The following is a 19,193-nucleotide window of genomic DNA, read 5'->3' on the forward strand; positions in this document are numbered from 1 at the left end:
AGTAGAGATTCAAAATCAAGTCCTCAGACTCCAAATCCAAATCTTTTTCCACTGTAGCACAGTCAGAAGTTTATCCGATGCTCAGACCATCTCCACCTACGTACACATATAATCACTGCCATTTTTTCAGAGTACCTATTATGTAGCATACACACACACACACACACACACACACACACACACACACACATACACACCCCTGCTTCTAATCAAGGCAAACTATCTACTCTGTAACACCACTCCCCACCCCCAGCCAACTGAATGTGCTTCAAGCACCAGAACTGGGCCCTAGGTGACCTTGGGCCAGTCACTGGCCTCACCTTCCTGGAGAGGACTGGACTAGATAGCCTCCCGAAATTCCTTCCAGCCTTAGAGTTTTGCTCCTAAGTTACTTTGCCCCTCTGAGCTCAGTTTCCTCATCAGTGAAATGGGCATAGTAATTATTGTGCCCCGCCCCCCACCCAGTCTACTGGGTTACTGCAAGGAAAACGCTTTACAAGGCTTAAGGGGATGTGGAAAGATGGGCTTTCTCTAGAGAAACAACGGCAGGGCTTCGCTGGCCCGAGGGAGGATGCTGGGCCCCTGCCCAGTTCTGTCTTTGGGGGATGGTCTTACACGCGCTCCCTGGCTTTGCTTGGGTAGCAGCAGCTTGGCTTCGACGCAGTCCCAGCGCATGGGAAGTCCCTCTCCTCCTATCCCTGAGACCGCCAGCCCCTTCCACCTCCCCTTTAAATGACCACCACGCCATCCCCGGCCATTTAGATGAGCAGGTAAGTGCCAACAACCTTCACTTTCTGGAATTTGGAGATGATCCCTGGGTTTGGTCAAATGGGAACGCTCTCACCATAGCACGGGATTTGGAGGCGGGAGACCGGTTCTGATCCTAGCCCTGTGACTCCGGGCCAGTCCCTTCCTCACTCTGTGCCTCAGTTTCCTCCTGTGCCGAATAATGGGGTTGGGACTAGAAGAGCTCTCGGGTCTGCTCCAGAGCTAAAGTTCTGTTACCGAATGATCGTGTGGGGGAGAGGCAGAATGATGGAGCCAGAGGAAGCCTGGTTCTGGCGTCAGAGGCCCTTGGTTTAGATTGCACTGCTGGTGCTTGTTACCTGTTTGACCTTAGGCAAGGCTCTTCACCTACCTCCCTGGGCTTCAGTGTCCTCATCTGTAAAATGGGAAGATCAGCCTAGATGTTCTCGAAAGCCCCGCCCAGCACTGACAGCCCGTGATCCTGACTCCCCATCATGGGGGTGCCGGGTTGGGGGCTACTGAACCGCCTTCCCCTTCTGCCTCTCCTTCTGCCTCAGGGCCAAGACCAGCACGTTGAGAAAGGACTTAGTGAGGAAGTCTAGGAGCCGCAGCACCGCCCGACAGAAGGAAATCGCTCTGACCCCCGGGAGGGCAGAGATCTGCCTCCAGGAAGTGCCCAGGGTCGACCGGCCACGGTCCCAGAGTACCCCTCGCTTTGGTCAGCTCAGCCACAACTCTTTCTTCTCCAGACACAATTCCCATCCCAATCGAGTGGCTCACATTCAAGGTAAGTGGGGAAGCAGGTTCAGAGAGGGGGAGAAGCAGGAAGGAGGGACAAATGTCAGTGTCTGGGACAGAGGCATAGAGGAAGCATGATTCTCCCCAAACTGGAAGTGATACTAAAAATATTAATAATAATAACAAAAATAACAACTGTTAATATTTATGTAGCTCTTTAAGGTTTACAAAGTACTTTACAAATATGTTATCCTCTCAAAAACTCAGGGAAGTAGATATCGTTTTTATCCCCATTTGACAGATGAAGAAACTGAGACAGGCAGAAACCAAGTGACTTGACTAGATTTTACACAGTGTCTGAGGCAGGATTTGAACTCAGATCTTCCTGACTTCAGGTCCAAGCATTCTATCCACTGTACCACCTACTTGCCTTTCAGAGAGCTCCCCACAGCCAGTAGGAGAGCCCCAGAAGTTCAGGTGACCAAGCAGATTCAGGCCATGGCTGCCCCCTCCCCCCACCCCACTCCCAAAATCCCTATCGAAGGAGAACTCCAAAAGTCCAATAGGCCCTCAGCAGCATAATCCTCCATCCGTTAGATTCACCTCAATTTTTAAAAATACAATATTGGGAAATTAAGGCGTGGAATTTGAGAGAAGGGGTGGGAAACCAGGAATCGGAGACAAAAATTGTGAGTCTTAGATCAGACAGGATTCTGTTCTCTGGACCAGCTTTGGAGAACTCCTGAAATGACTCCTGAACTGGTAACCAGGAGACTTAGACCTACAATCCTACCAGAATGTGAATAAGGTTTGTTTTTTTTTTTAAAAGCTCTCTGTGCCTCAGTTTCCTCACTTGTAAAATGGAACTGCAAACACGTTTACTGCCTCCATTTAAGAATTGCAAGGATCCCGTGAGATAGTGGCTTCCAAGTACTAGATAAACCTTAAATCTCTATGTAAATGCCAGTTTTTATTTATGAATAACATTCAAGGAGGTTTTTCTCTGGCTATAAGAGACCTCAGATGCTCCTCCACCTTTTTGCATCCAAACAGCATTGTAAAAATAGATGATCTTCAGAAAGTACCTTAAAAATTTCATTTTACGCCTTTACTCTAAGGGACACAGAGAGAGAGAGATTGGACATGGGATTTCATCAGCATAGGGGATATTGGAAGAGAAGGAAACGCCCTGCATTGGAGCTCCCCAAATCTCCATTCCTTCGTACCTAGAGATCACCAATTTAGAGCTAGAAGGGACCTAACAGGTCATCTAGACCCATGAACCCCCGTCTTACATCCACTCTCCTTTTAAAGATAATTAGGTGATGGAATAATTAAAGCTGGAAAAGACCTTAGAAGCCGTCTAATCCAAGTCCTTCTCATTTTACTGATGAGAATCCCAGAGAGGGGAAATGACTTTCCCACAGCCCCACGGAGAGTGTTTGGCAGAGGATTTTGAACCCATGACCTCTCCCCACCCTCCCCTCAATGGTTGTCCTTGGCATTTGCATATGCTGCCACCAGGTGGAGGCAGAGACTCAGATCCATTGATCTAAGTAGAGAATTCTAAATCTTAGGTTGTCACTGAGGATTAAAAAGGACTCTGGGAGAAAGACATTTCTTTGGAATGTCGGGGCTAACTCCCTAGTAACTTGAGGTTCAGTTCAGGGAGGAGGAGGAGGACTGAGGGGAACCCTGATGGCTTGTTTCTTTGACTGCCCTCTGTATTTCTGAACTTGTTCATGGATTCCTGGGAGTCATTGACACAGTCCCCATTCCAGTGGGGCAAAAGAAACATTGCCCATGCCCAAGACCCACATTAGCCCTTGAGAGCCAGGGACCCCCTTTTCAAGGAAAGCCTAGAAACACAAGCTGTCAAATGAGCACAAGAGGAGATTTTTCCCAGGGCTGGGCCATGAGCCAGAGAGAGGCACTGATCTTTTCCAGGATCCAGCCCAGAATTGGTCTATTTGAGGCCAAGGTATTTGGTCACCCTTAGATGTGCACAGGTTGTTCTCCCCTCCTCCCACAGGAGATGATTCATACCCTCGTGTCTAACTTTAAAAATGGCAGCCCTTCAAATACTTGAAGACAGCTGTGCTATCTGCCCTGCCCCAGGTCTCCCCCTTGTGGATTGATTCATGAGGGCAAGCCTTAGATGCTTACTCCTATTAACTTCCTTCTTTTTGAATGTGAATCCCTAGAGGAGGATTTCCTTGCTTTTCCATTTGTATACCCAGAGCTCAGCCTACGGCTCTGCACTTAGTGCTTAATAAGTGCATTTTTCATTCATTTACTACAAGTGCCTATGTAACTTTAGGCGATCCACCTCCCCAACCTCTTGGCTTCCATAAAGTGATGGGCCTGGACTAGTTGCTATGACACTTGGCAGCCATGACACTTTCCTCCTATGACAACCTATGACATTTTCATTTTTGTCTGTGTATCTCCAGTGTCTAGCATAGTACTTGGCACAGAGTAAATCTTGTTGAATTGAATAGACATTCAATAAGAGAATGAATAACCCTAACCTTATTTGCCAAGCCTAAGAGGGAATGAGAGGTAACTGCATGGAGAACTGACCTGGAAGCCAGGAAGAGGTCTGTTCAAGTCCTGTCTCCCACATGGACTGGTCGTGACTGGTCGTGTGATTCTGGGCAAGCCACCTAATTTTTCAGTGCTTTAGGAATTGCCTATAAGCTTCTGAGAAGGTGCCAACGTGTATTGGTAAAGTTGGACTCCTTATCCAGGTGTTCTTTATACCAATGAAATCACAGGTTCAGTCTCTGTCCCTATAAATGAATGAATGAATGAATACTTCTCACCTCCCAGTCCAACATCTCTCTTTTCCCCAGCAGATCTTTCTGGGAATCCCATTTGCACTGTAAGAGACAACATAACTCACCCCTCACTGACTCTACCTGGACCCAGTTCCAATATCTCCATCAACATTTTAGGAGCACCCCAAGTCCAGATGCCCATCGGAGACCCACAGTCCCTCGTGGAACCCCACTTAACCTTGAGTAGGTACAGCAGCAGCCCTTCAGAGACATCCCAAGGATATCTTTGTGCCCAGATCTGGGGTTTGTGGCGGCCTCCCTTTTCCCCAAGGGTCATCTCATGCAGGAGGGAAAGGAGGAGATCAGATTACAAGGTGATAGCTGAGAAGTTGTGTAGTTTGCATCCAGGATTTCTCTCCCACCCCCCCATATGTCACCCTCCCCCCATTAACCTGTGCCTAGGAGTCTACAAACCTAAGATCCTCAGAACTGCTCCCTTCATCCCTCCTTCCCAGTCTCTCTTTAAGACATAAAGATCTGGTCTTTTTCTGCCTTCCCCCCTTAAAAGGAAAGGAGAGAAAGCCTGTTGGGACAGAAGGGAGAGAGAGGTAGGATGTACCTGTTTCCTGACTCCTATTCTTACTTTTAAAATGTGGGAGGAAAAGAAAGAAGTTTTGACCTCCAGTGAAAAGTCTTTCCTAGCAGAGCCATAACTGGATATTCTGACCCCAGGGGAAAATTCACTGAAGTTGGGGATGCAGACAGGTGGCAGCATGTAGTCTGAGGGGTACAAACAATCCCAGTATGGCAAAAGAAAAAGCTGAAGTTTGAAGAACCAGGAATCCAGGGGCACAAAAGGGAAGGGGTTGGGATGGGAAAGACTGTGAGGCATGAGGGAAAGAGAGGAAGAGTGACCAAGAGGTACATGAAACATGGGCTTATATCTCTAGAACGAGGAAGGGCCTAGGGCCATGGAGTCCAACCCCTTTATTGGAGAGATAAGGATACTGAGGCCTAGAGAGGCTGAGGGATGAGACAACAGCATAGACATAAACATCCCAGTGATTCTGATCCCCTATAGGTCATCGTTCAAACCTCATTCCCTATCCCCCACTGCCTGATTTCTTTTTCCCATCCTCCTTAACTCTCCCATCCCCAAATCCAACCAAACACTACCTACCTCTTGCACTGTGCACTCTGGAATGCCTGTTGCATAGGCAATAAATTTTGTCTTAAATCTTTTCCTCTCCCACTCTTCTAGCAATCACTAGACCTGGCTGCCCCCGATGACAGCCTCCCTGGCCATCCTTTCCAGTGCTGGCTGCATTTTCACACATTCCCCTTTGCTCACTGGCAGAGGCAGGGGAGTTGGACTACCCCTTAGTCCCCACTGCCACTTCCAGGATCTCCCCCACCACTATCACACTCCTTTGAGGTCCATACAATCTACATCTTCCACTTAATCAAAATCCTGGTTGCTGTTATCTGCAGATCTCCAGGATACACTCATTCCTTTCTCGATGAGTTCAGTACCTATCTCACAATTTTTCTCTCCCCTCCAACTCCTGCCCTTAAACAAAATGGCTTTAACATGCATATTGACTCTCCCTCAAACACCTTGGCCATTCAATTCCTTGACTTATTCACTTCCCATGACCTATTCCTCCCTCCCATCTCAGCCACACACAAAGATGGTCATACCCTCCATCTTGCCATCATATACAAATGCACCACCTCCATGTTCAAGAATTCTGAAACCCCTTTATCTGACCACAATCTAAAGATTTTCCACCTCTTCTCCTGCCTTCCTATACCAAACTCTGCTTTTTATCCACAGCCTCCAATCTCCAATCCTCAGTCTCTCAGAGGCCATTCCTATGCCTACAGACAGACCCATGTCTCCCTCATCCTCAAAACCCCTCACTTTATCCTTCCATCCCTTGTATCATCCTACATCTCTTTTGCCTCTATGACTAAACTCCTTGTAAACCATCAGCAATAGGTGCCTCCACTTTCTTTCCTCTCATTCTCTTTTAACCCCTTATAATCCAGCTCTCAACCTCACCAGTCCACCAAACCTGCTCTCTACAAAGTTACCAATGATCTAATTTCCAAATCCTGTGACCTTTTCTCCATCCTCATTCTTCTTTGACATTCTTATTACTCTCTTCTCTTTGATAATCTCTTCTCTCAAGGTTTTCAAGACACTTCTCTCTTGGATCTCCTCCTACCTATCTGGCCACTCCTTCCCAGTCTCCTTTGCTAAATCCTCTTTCAGATCATGCCTTCTAACAGTAGATGGCCCCCAAGGCTCTGTCCTGGGTCCTCTTCTCTTCTCCCTCTATGTTACTTCACTTGGTGATCTCCTCAGCTCCTGTGGATTTAATGACTATCTCTATGCTGATGATTCTCAGATCAAACCATCCTGCCCAAACCTCTCTGCTGACCTCCAATCTCGCATCTCTAAATGCCCTTTAGACTTCTCAAACTGGATGTCCTGTAGACATTTTGTTCAGAGGAAACACCACATTCAAAACAGAACTCAAGATCTTTTCCCACAAACCCTCCCCTCTTACCATGGAGGGCAGCACTATCCTGCACCATCCTCCACCATCTTCCACCATCCTCCCAGTCCCCCAGGCTCGCAACCTAGGTATCATCCTCTTTCTCATGCCCACCCCCCATAACCAATCTTTTGTCAATTTTACCTTTGCAAAGTCTCTTGAATATTTCCCCTCTCTTTCCTCTGATACTACCACCACCTTGGGTGCAGACACTCATCACCTCGCTCTTGGAATATTGAAATAGCCTGCTGGCACATCTACCTGACACAAGTCTCTTCCTACTCCAAAACATCTTCCATTCAACCAGCCTAAGTCACAGATCCAACTATGTCACCCTCCGACTCGAGAAATTTCAGTGGTTCCCTCTTACCTCCAGCAACAAATACAAAATTCTCTTTTGCATTCAAAGTCCTTCATAACCTAGCTCCTCCCTTACCTTTCCAGTCTTCCCATATCTTATTCTCCAATGTGCACTCTTTGATCCGGTGACGCTGGTCTCTTTGCTGTTTCACAAGCAAGACACTCCATCTCTTGGCTCTGGGCATTTTCTCTGGCTGTCTCCCAAGCTGGTTTCCCTGGCTTCCTTTAAGTTCCAACTAAAAACTCAGACTCTACAGGAAGCCTTCCCCAAACCCTTCTAATTCTAATGCCTTCTCTCTGTTGTTTATTTCCAATTTATTCTGTACGTTAGTTCGTACTTACTTGCTTGTTGTCAACTCCTCCATTAGACTGTAAGCACCTGGAGGATGGGGACTGTTTTTTTCTTCTTTTTGTATCCCCAGTTCTTAGCACAGTGCCTGCTGCCTGGCACATGGTGGGCTTAATAAATGCTTACTGACTGACTTACAGGAACTTTAAAGGAAGAGAAGGTGGCTGCTGAGAGAAGGTGGGAGAGAGAGGATCTAAAAGTGGAAGTAGTGACCAAGGAGGTATGCCCACTCCTCTTCCTGGGTCTGGATATTAGGGAGTGTGAGAAAAGGAACAGCCCAACAGCCCAGCACTGGAGAGGAGGCCAGCAAGTGTGGTGTCTAAAAGAAAGCCAGGACTCAGTGAAGGAGGAGATCTAGGATGCAGAAAAGTTGGTTCACCGCAGAGAAGGGCACAGTGGGAAGGGAAGGCAGAGGAGGATGGGGGCTGGGCAAAGCTAAGGCTAAGTTGAAGAGCACTGAGAATGTGGGCAGAGGCAGTGAAATTGCAGAAAGAGTTTCAAAGGCCAGGAGAAGGTATGTCCTGAAAGAAATAGCCTAAACATGGTTCTATTCATGGGGGGTTGGAGGGGAGGGAAGAACAGAGTTGTCCTTTCCCTCCCTCTCCCCCTTCTCCCTGGATTTCTGCCCTGTCAACCTGATCCCCCTGCCTTTTCCTGGAGCCGCCTTAGTCTCCCCATTCCCCAACGTGTCACAGGTCAATAGAAGCATAGGGACAGTGGCTCTGGTTTGCTTCAAGAGGAAGCAATGTTTCCCCATCCCCTTCCCCACTCCAGGGAAGAAGCAATATCCCCTGGATGTTGATGCTTTGGTCCAAACCCTCAGCTGCTCCACCTTGGTTGGAGTTCTATTTCCTTGTGTGAGAAGCCTGAGGATGAAGGAAATGGAGGCTTCTTCCACTAGACCAGAGACCAGAGACCAGAGATCGTGACAGGTCCTAAGTTATGAAATCCTTCTCCTAGCACTCTCACTCCCTGTCTCCCACCCTGGCCTCTTCTCTTAGGTTCATTGTCAAGTATTTGGAGAGAGGAGCTAAAGGAACTGGCCTCCAAGGTGGCTGCCTTCTCCAAGGAAGCAGAGATGAAGAAAAAGGTGGGTGAGAACTCAGCTGGGGCAAAGGAGGTGAGGATTGAGCTAGGGAGAGGGGAGAGAGAACTGACCTGGGAAGGGGAAGGATGGGGGAAAGGAAGGGGAAGAAGGGGAGAAAAGAGTTGAGGAAAAGGGAGGGAGGGAAAACAGAGTTTGGAGAGGGGAAGGGAGAACTGAACTGGGGGAGGGGGAGGAAAGCACAGCTGGGAAGGGGAGGGAGGAGGGGAAAAGGGAAAGTGGGGGAGGTGAGAAAGAGTTGGGGAAAAGGAGGGCAGGGAGACCAGAGCTGGGGAGAGGGGAGTAGGTGAAGACATAGCTATGGAGAGGGGAAGAGAGATATGTAAAGACAGAGCTGGGGAGAGGATTTGGAGGAAGCACTTTAGGGCCGAAGAAAAAGAGGGCATTGGGCCGTTGTTATCATACCCTCCCTGGGGTGGCACCATATAATAAAGACCATCAGCAGAGTGATTTTGGAATTGGCCTCCTCTTAGCTGACCTCAACTAGGCATCAAAAGTTGTGAATTCAGGTCCTAGCTCCTCTATTAATTAGCTTTTCAATCCCCCAGGGAAAATCACCTCACCTTTATGAGCCTCTGTATGAGGGGATATAATTATAAAATAACAGGTACCTTAGGGATTATCCAATTCCCTAATTCTACAGAAGAGACTCCCAGAGAGGAGAAGGCACTTGTCTGGGGTCAGGAGTCTAGCTAGTATGAGAAATAGGCCTTGAATTGAGATCTCTGAAGCCCTAAGACCACTTCCTTCCCCTTTAAGTAAGCATGATCTCACTGACCTCTGTTGAGAGGAGACCATCGCTGTCTTATTTCTCCCATTCCCTGAGATGGCCAGAGCTGCTGGCCCAGGGTAGAGCATGGAAGTAGGGTTCTCTAGGTCACACAAGATGCAGGCCCCCCTCTCTCTCCTCTGACAATACGAGTCTTCCTAGGAGCCATGAGCTCACCCTGGCCTCTCATTTGACATCATCAGAGATTAAGTCGCTTGTTCAAGGTCACATGGGTATTTAAAATTGGGACCCAAACTCTGGTCTTCCAACTCCAAATCCCCCACTCTTTCCATTAGAACCCCATAAGTCTCCATTCTCAGGAAATTTAGAATTTCACGTTGGAGAGATAACACTGTCAAGTGTTGCACACGGTAGGCCCTTCATAAATAACTGTTTGAAGTTGTCTTGCTGAGACTCTAAAGGAAGCAGGTGCTCAGAGGAGGGGGAGGTCATGGTGACCTTCCTGGAGGAGGAGGGACTTCAGCTGGGCCCTGAAGAGGTGGGTAGAATTAGGCTAGAGAAGAGACAGAGAAAAGACTTCAGGCTGGAGAAGTGCCATGCTTGACACCTAGTAAGTGCTTAATAAATTCTTGTTGATTGAGTAAAGAAAGATGAGGCTGAGACCATCCTAGCTGTTTCTTCTGGGTTCTATCTCTTGCTTCTCTGTCCTGAGTCTCTTTCAGAAGAGTCCCAGCCTTGCCACCAGCTGGGTGACTTTGGCCAAGTCCTTTCCCTTCTCTGGCCCTCGATATTCTCCTCTCTGATAGGACGGGTTGGCCTGGATGGGAGCTGAGGTCCCTTCCAGGATTGACCATCTGTAATTCTGTCAGAAGGAAGAGACAGAGAGGTTGGCCCAGTACTCCCCAATAACGGGGAGGCTCATCCCAGGCTACATACAGTCCATGACGAGCAGAGCCCCCCGAACCTCCCATAGAGGCGACCTTCAGAGCAAAGATGTCATGCCTGTTGTCCAGGACCAAGAACTACTGGTGAGTGTGAGGGGTGGAGAGGAGAAGCCCAGGGAGGCCAGCTCCCGAGCTTCACAATGAGGCCCTGAGTCTCCCAACAAGCCCATTCCTTATCTGCTAGACGGCTGTTAACCAGAGCTGTGCATTTGTCCCAAATGGGGCTAGCGTTCATTAAAATGGATCCTCCCAATCCTGTGTCTTATCCTTGTTCTCAGCTATGCATTAACTCATCTCTGATGAAGGCCTGTGCAGTAACAGCTTCCCCAGGACCCTTCTAGAAGGCACTTTTTATTTTTTATTTTATTTTATTTTGTTTTGTTTTGTTTTTTGTTTTTTTTGGCTAGGCAATGGGGTTAAGTGACTTGCCCAGGGTCACACGACTAGTAAGTGTTATGTGCCTGAGGCCGGATTTGAACTCAGGTCCTCCTGAATCCAGGGCCAGTGCTCTATCCACTGCACCATCTAGCTGCCCCTAGAAGGCACTTTTTAAAGGGGGGAAGGGGAAGAAATGGACTCTTGAAGCCAAAGGAACGAAGCGCTAATGGAGGATAGCGAGTTACATTTGTTGAATAGGGTCTCTTGCTGGTGCCACAATCACATATACTGACAGTTTGATAGCATAATAAATAATGTTGGACTTAGAGTAAGGAAAGCCCCAAGTTCAGGTTCTTCCTTGGACATTTACTAGCTGTGTGGCCTTGAGCAAGTCACTTAATCATCTCTCTCAGCCTGTTTTCTCATCTATGAAATGGGGATGATAATAGCCCCTACCTCTCCCAAAGTTGTAACAAGGATCGAATGAGATAATATTTTGAAGTACTTTGCAAACATTAAGATGCTATATAAATATTCACTATTATTATTATTCCTGTCATCTTCATTCTAGGGATATCATGGTTAGCCATGTTCCTAATCCCCTGAATTCCCAAGCAGGACAGGTCCTGGTCATTATCAAATCAGGCTACAAATCACCCAGAACGCACTGGTCCCTAGAGTTCCCTGGAAACTCCTCACTTGAGTGGATGAAGCATGAAAGGCCCTCGGCTGAATATGAATATTTATCTAGGAAGGCATCAGACATTTATACCTTAACACAAACTAGTCTCTTAGCTCTCTGTCTCCGTCTGTGTGTGTCTCTGTCTCTCTGTCTCTCTGTTTCTGTCTCTGTCCCTCTCTCTCTCTCACACACACACCCACACACACACACACACACACACACACATGCACACACACACAGAAGGGGGGGGAGCAGGGCCCTAAGGAGAAAGGGAAATAGAATGAGTAGGTTTTAATGGGGAGAGGTTCTGAGCTGGAGAGGGGGTGGGTTCCCATAATGGGCAGAGATCTAAAAATTACCTTTGTTCCATTTCATGATTTTACCGAGAAAGATAGATCCATTGCTATGTCTGAACAGAGCTTGACTCTGGGACATGGACTTCTGAACTTGCCCCCTCCAATGAACCACCTTATATCAAGGATTCTGAAATTGGAGATTGGTTCTACCTGGGGGCCTGAGTCTGGGGCTATCATATGATGGACCTAGGAGGAGTCTGAACCTCCCTCCCCACCTTGAAATGAAGGTGAGACCTGAGCCCTAGGAGTAGAGGTGTAGCCCCTGGAGCTCATCCTAGTGGGGCAAGCCCATTTCTAGCTAGTGCCAAGAAAGGTGAAAGAAATGGAGTCAACCTAAGAATGTAGGGAGCTAAAACAGTGACTTTAGCATGTCAGTCCCATGCAGTTCTCCTTAATCCTTGGGGATGAGGATGAACAAGAGCTCTCCTTGCTCACTCACTTGGCACCAGCTGACTATATTCAGGTTTGATTGTGCAGTTCTGAACCTAATGTTACAGTCAGGGCTACCCCCTTAGAGGAGAACAGAAAGGGCATGGACATCTCTAGTACTCAGAATAATCACACACCCAAGTATTCCTGGAGATGAGATGGCAGGTGGGGATGGGAAGAGGGCATGGAAAATGTCCAACTGTAGCTATGAGCTCTCATCCCCATGATCAAGTGAGCTCACGAGTTCAGTCATACTGACCTGCCTACCAGACTTTTCTGCCAACAGATCCTGGAACTGCTGTGTCAAATCCTACAGACAGACTCTCTGACTGCCATCCCCTCAGCTAGCCCCAGAGGTAAGGTCCTACAGGGTGAGGGGGGTCACATTGGGTCAACTGGTCTCTGAGGTCCCTTCCAACTCTTAAGGTTCTAGGATTCCTAGAGTCCTTCATTCTATGGGGCTGAAACCCTGAGGTTCTATAACTATGTGAAGCCCTTGGGCATTTTGCCAAGCATGGGCCCTTCTCCTTTCCTCATGGTCCTCCCATGAAACCCTCACAGAGCAAGGGGCCACTAGATGCAGAACTCAAAGTGCCCTGGGAAATACAGAACATTCACTCCTGAAAGACATTCAAGACACATTCCAGGTCTCACACACACTTATTAGTTTGATTCAATTTCACTAGACAAGCATTTATTAAATACCTGCTATATGCATTGTAATGTGGTAGATAGGAAACCTTCCTTGGAGTCAGGAAGACCTAGGTTCAAATTCTACTTCTGACTGATACTGGCTGTGAAGCCCTGGCAAGCCTTCTTCAGCTTCTCAGAGCCCCCCAGGGAACTCTGAGATACAGCAGGTGTTGGGTCTGCATTGGTAGGGAGTTTCGTACACTGAATCATAGGTCCAGTATCCAAAAAAAAATCACAGATACAAGGCGAAAAAGAAAAATCTGGTAATGCTCGAGGCATTGGAGACATAAAGACAAAAATGTATGAGGCAGCATTTAATGTGAGCCTTGAAGGCTCATCTACATGGAGATGCTGAGGAATGGAGGCGTCAAAGGTGTCATATCAGCTATGGAGGTGGAGGGTCCATGGCAGGTGGGATTCCTAAAGGTGAACCCTTGACAGAGAGTGGGCAGTCCTTTAGGGGTAGAGGGAGAGGAGAGAGAAGGGTGGGGAGGAGGGGGGCTGCTACAAAGCCAACATGAGGAAGAAAGGAAAGAGACTTCTCTCTCTCTCAGGCCAGCCCTGAATTCCATGCCAGAGATGGGGCTGCCAAAAAGGCAAACTCACCTCCTAGATCCTGAGTACCTGTCCTGGGTCCGGAGGACTGGGGAAGCAGGATGAGGTGGGTCTGATGACCCCCCCCATACACACACATACACCCCTCCCTTTCCCACTGCCCTCACTCACCCTTATGCACCCTCATTGCAGAAAAGGACCTAGTCCTGGGTCTCCTCCAGACGGCTGTGGCCGGGCTGATACCTGAGCCCCTGATATGCTTGCCAGAGGAGAGGATCATGACAACTCTGTCCATCAACCCCAACAGCCCAGCCTTCCTCAGCCAAAGTCTGATGTCACAGAGGAGTCTGAAACAAAGGTGGGCCAAACCTAGGGTCTAGCTGGATAGAGGTGCCAGCACGTAATCAAATCATTACAAGTCCCAATCGGTGAGACCTTAGAAATCATCCAGTCCAATGACTTTCATTTACTGGAGAAAGAAACTGAGCCCCAGAGATGGGAAGAGAGCCTCCCAAGGTACCACAGCTTATCAGTGGTAGACCTCTCGTCTGACGCTACATTAGCCCAGGCCTCCTTTACCCTCTTGCCCTCCTGGAGGGCCAATATATTTAACCTCCCCTCAACCTTGTAAAGTGGGTAAGGCAGATGCTTAGAGAATCAGGGTCCAAACCCTCCTTCTACACAGAAGGAAACTGAGGCCCAGAGGGGTTACATGATTTGTCCAAGGTCAACAGGAGTAAAGGGAAGAGTCAGAATCCTAAAGCAAGTGCTGGGGTTCCAAGTTGGCACAGTTGAAAGGGACCTCAAAGTCTGTCTGGCCAAACCCCTGATTCCTCAGCAGGAATCCCTTTTGGGGAACACCTGGAGGTCTTCAGACAGAGCAGGGTGCCTGAACTAAGCAGAATTCTAAATGTTTCACCTGACCACATAATTATAACTAGTTGCTAAAGCAGACCTGAGTTCAAATTTCGCCTCTAATATTCACTAGCTCTGTGTTTATGCCCAACTCACTGAACATCTCTGAGCCTCAATTTCCCCCTCTATAAAACAGGCTTAATAATAGTGCCCACCTCAGCAGGTTGTTGTCAGGCTCAAATGAGACAATGTATATAAAGCCCTTCGCAAACCTACAAGCACTATATAAATTTCAGTTACATTTGTTATTTTTGGGAACAAGTTAACATTCCCCCATCCTCCAAGAAATACAGGATTTCATCTGCACTGAGTCATATTTTTAACATCTTCCATCCCAGAGCCATAACTAGGAATTCTAGTGTCTATAGCAGAGATGGGGGGAGGGAGATTTAACACTCAGAGAGTGATCTTCCCTGGTTGGGTACAGGGCAGTTGTGACAGCCAACTCCTGGAAGGGAAGGCACAGAAGAAAGTCTCCTTCCCACCCCTACAGCCAATACCCCTGGTCCAACAGACCCTCAATGGAACAGAAGTTGTGGTCATGCAGGTAGGGTAGGGTGGGATCCTTATTGTACCTTAAGGTATTGCCTACACACACACACACACACACACACACACACACACACACAAACCATGAAGTGATACAATAGGAAAAGAAAAGAGGACTTAGGCTCCTCCTGGAAGATTGGCAACCTGGGGCAGAGCCCTGGCTTCCCTCTACAGTTATGGCTCTGACCTATCCCTATAACTTTCAGAGGCAGATGTCATTCACATGGAGGTCACAGAGGATTCCGCCCTTATCGGTGCTGACTTTTACCATAATATCATTGACATAACATCGTGAAGGTCCTATCCCTGCCCAACTCTTGGAATTCCTGCAGGCTTCTGGGTAGAGGGGCAAAGTTTTAAAAGTAGCAGATTTCATTTTAATGTAAGGAAAAATTGTCGAATGATGAGATCTACCCAAAAGTAAAATAGGCTGCCACAGGAAGAAGTGAATGTGCCCCTCTTGGGGAAGGTCTTCAGACAAAGGCTGGATGACCACTTGTCAGGAAGGTCAGAGGGGACTCTTGTTTAAGGTATACAGGAAACTAGCCAGCCACCCAGCTCTCCTCTAAATCACTGGGAAAATGGGGGCTAGGAAGTCTAGAGTTGTCTGCATCTCTGATCCAAGGATTCTTTACCATCAACCTCCAAATTTCTTGGAATCAAATCTTGCCAAATGATGATGATTACTAATAATAATAATAACAATAGCAAATCTAGGCAGTTCTAAAGATAATCCACAGTGACCAGACTAGCTTTTGGCTCCTCCTGGCAGCTTCTACTGAAGGGGGTAACCCATTGGCCACCAAAATACTAGGAATGGGAGAATCCATGACCCAGCCTAGAAGCACACAAACACACACACACACACACACACCTTCTCCAATACACACACACACTCCTTTGCCACATCTAACTGATTGAATGTCAATAACAAACTTCTCTATGTTTGGTCATAGTCAAGATGGACCAAAAGAAAAGGCAGAATCTCTGTCATCACGTGAAAAACCAGGTAAAATCCATTCCACTCAAAATTGTAAAGACTCAAGTTTCTCAAGTTGTGTCCATGGTTATGGAAATAGGGGTGCCAGGAGAATAGTGTGACCGTAGTAAGTCACCTGGCAGTGGCCATCCCTGCCTCCACCCTGATCACTGAAGGGGTTGGCCAAGTCAGGGACCCCCTCCCTCCTCTGTTTTTCATTCCCAACCCAAAACTCAGACTGTTCATCCACCCTGTCTAGAGGGGCTGGTATCTGCAAAATGAAGTCAGTTTGACCCCAAATCAGAGCTGCCCCCAGCTTCGGTGCCCTCCCCCTTCCTCCCCCAGGAGTTACAAAATAGTGAATGGACGGAATAGTGCCAAAATCAAAGACTAGCTTATTCCCTGTGGGACTTTGGGTTCCTACTGAAAAGGATAGGGCTGGCCTCACTCCCATATGTGCCCTTGGGCTCCAAATCCTGTTATATTAGCTTGAGCCCTCCTATGTGACCAGGCCTCATTGGGGCAGCAGATGATAATTACTCATCACTTTAAATTTCTCAAAGTGCTCTATTTACATTAATTTCCTTCAACTCCACAATAACCCTATGAGGTGTAGGTACTGAAGATGATGTGATTTTTTTTTTTTACAGACAAGGAAACCGAGGTGCAGGAAGGGAAAGGGATTTGTACAGGGTTGCATAATGTCCAAGGCAGCTGATAGATAGATCACAGCGCCAGAGTTGGAACCAGGATTAATTCTGCCTCAGACAACGGGACTAAATCTGCTTCTCCGCAGCGACCCACCCCATCCAATCACTCCATTGCCCCCAATACTGCCCTCTTGGGCAAGGCAGAACAAACCTTGGCCCTCAGTCACAGGATGGCCCTTTAATACTTCGCTAACTCTCCCAGGTTCTCTCACTTAATCCTTATATAGCATGTTTTCTAGGAATGAACTAGAATAAACAATTTTTGGCATATAGTAAGTGCTTGATAAATGCTTTGAACTACCTCCTACAACCCCCTCCCCACCAAAGCTTGATTACCCAAATGAGGCTTGTCAATGTCCATTCTAAAATGTGGCACCAAGAACTGGACTTAAGACTCCGGAGGTCAGCTGGCCAGGGCCCCTTGCCCTGCCCCCAAAAAGATAAATGAATCAGCTCAAAGGCATAGTGCAGTGCCTAGCATATAGTAGGCAGTTAAGAAATGTTGGTGGATTAATAAAGGGAAGGATTGATGCCTGGACAAGAAGGGGTCTCCATCTAGCTTGAGGTCCTCTGTGAGGCTTGATCAATCAGCCCAAACTCCTTGACCATGTCTGCCGGGACAGGCTTTCCTTTATAGCTGAATCTGTCACAGGTAAACAGACCGTCAGGGCAGCCACGTGGTAAGTGTGCCAAGGCATCATGGGAAAGAGGGCTTACTCAAGCAGGTCCGGGCCCAGCTCGGGAGAGCGACTGGTCCAGAGTCACACAATCCCATCCTAGGATGTGGGTCTAGAAGGGACCTAGTCCAATCCTTTTATTTTATTTATTTATTTAACCAGAGTCTGGAGAAGGGAAATTACTTGGTCGTGGTCACATAGGAAGTAAGCCGCCACGCCAAGATTAGAACTTCTGACTCTGAGCTGGGCACTCCTGCCTCCCTCACACCCACAACTTGGTCTCAAACTCCAGGGCAGCATTTAGGTTGGAGATGCCGAGCAGCCTCCTCCTTCCCCTTCTTCCCCTCCCTTCCTTTCCCTTCCCTTCATAGCATCATTTTCTTTCCCCAGAATGCATCGGCAATGCTGAGGTTCTACAGTTACGCGAAAATCCAGAAGACAGAAGGAAGAAAATGTAACTGAGCCCCTGAAGGTTTCCACCCATCTACACGGACGTCCTATGCAAGGGCACTTCCTACTTGATGCTGGGGGTTCTCCTGAGGGACGGCCTTCATCCGGGTGACTGCCTGGTGCAATCTCTGTAAAATAAAATACGTTGTCTTTGGTTTACGAAGATAACACTGCTGACCCACAATCCGTAGGCCATGCGCTCTGAGTGGTTATTCCAGGAGAGGGGATGATCTCCACTGAAGCATCCTCACTCCCACCCTAGTAAGCCCACACAGGGTCCACCCTGCCTACAGCTAGTCCTCCCGTATACCCATAGGTCCCAAGGAGGCCAAAGGCTTGGAGGCAATTTTCCCCTGGCACAGCCTAGAACAGGGTTCTCCCTGTCTTGGACACCTGGGCCACTGAGACTTCTGGGCAGGTAGTCAGCTCCGGGTGAATGAGGATGACTTTGTCTGGCCCGGCCTCCCACTCATCCCCAGCTGTCCCTATCGCCTGCTTCATCTTAAACAAAGATTTCTCTGACTTTTCCTAGGATCGTAAATTTAGAACTGGGAGAGACAATTTTATTATTGTTGTTGAGTTGTTTTCAGGGTGTCTGACTCTTGGTGATCCCATTTGGGGCTTTCTTGTCAAAGATCCTGGAGTGGTTTGCCATTTCGTTCTCCAGGGGAGGGACCTTAGAGGTTACCAAGCCCAAAGCACCTCATTTTACAGATGAGGAAACTGAGGCCCAGAGAGAGCAAGACAGGTGTCTGAGGCAGAATGTGGACTCAGGTCTTTCCTAGTCCAAGCCCAGCACTCTATCCATTGCCTCCTGAGCTGCCTCATCTGCAGGAAGACCCTGAGACAGACTCTGGAGATGCAAAGATGGATCTGACACAGCCCTGCCCTCTGATGGAGAAGAGACTTGGGGCCAAATAACGCAACACAAGGCTGAGTGGAGTGGGGGCCAAGGACACAGCTAGACAAACCATTTGGATGTCTCTCCTGATGATCTCACTACTGTTATTAGGCCCCAATCCCCTTGTTAGACGACTCTGATTGTTGGAAAGCTCCTTTACTGAGACCCACGGTGCTCCCCTGCCCCACCCCCGCACCGGCCCTGGCTCTGCCCTCTGGACCGGGGTCTGAACCTCCTTTGGTCCCCTTAGCCAGTAGGTCTGGGCATGCCTGTGGCCCCCTTCTCAGAAGCATGTTTAAGTAAAATATAAAGGAAACATTAGTGAAAATAAAGATGTATTTTTCCCATCCAGGTTTGCAGACTCTCTGACATCTCTGGGGGATCCATGGACTCCAAGCTAAGGACCCCTGCTCTATCTAGTGCCAAGCAGAACAAATCCAGTCCCTCTTTCGGCCTCTTGCCCACAGCCTTCTCTTTTCCAGGCTAAATAGTCCCCTTTCCTTCCAATGACCTAATGAGTGTCCACTGTTCCCTAATCATAGATTGGGGGTGGGGGGAGAAGGAAAGGAAGTTGTCGCCTGACCTAAACCAGACTTAGCCTA

General features: G+C 48.0%; 1 protein-coding gene across 1 annotated transcript; it reads left to right on the forward strand.

The window, feature by feature from the left end:
* Window positions 1–762: 762 nt before the first annotated feature.
* Window positions 763–17,698, forward strand: TBATA (thymus, brain and testes associated). The gene is made up of 9 exons (XM_027840603.1): window positions 763–770; window positions 1,305–1,534; window positions 4,344–4,508; window positions 8,540–8,628; window positions 10,243–10,401; window positions 12,449–12,518; window positions 13,603–13,768; window positions 15,831–15,883; window positions 17,631–17,698. The coding sequence occupies exons 1-9, from the start codon at window positions 763–765 to the stop codon at window positions 17,696–17,698; spliced, it is 1,008 nt and encodes a 335-aa protein (XP_027696404.1).
* Window positions 17,699–19,193: the final 1,495 nt, after the last annotated feature.

This window comes from Vombatus ursinus, unplaced genomic scaffold (genome assembly GCF_900497805.2).
Source record: "Vombatus ursinus unplaced genomic scaffold, bare-nosed wombat genome assembly UNPS02014847.1, whole genome shotgun sequence".
In the NCBI taxonomy this organism is placed as follows: Eukaryota; Metazoa; Chordata; class Mammalia; order Diprotodontia; family Vombatidae; genus Vombatus; species Vombatus ursinus.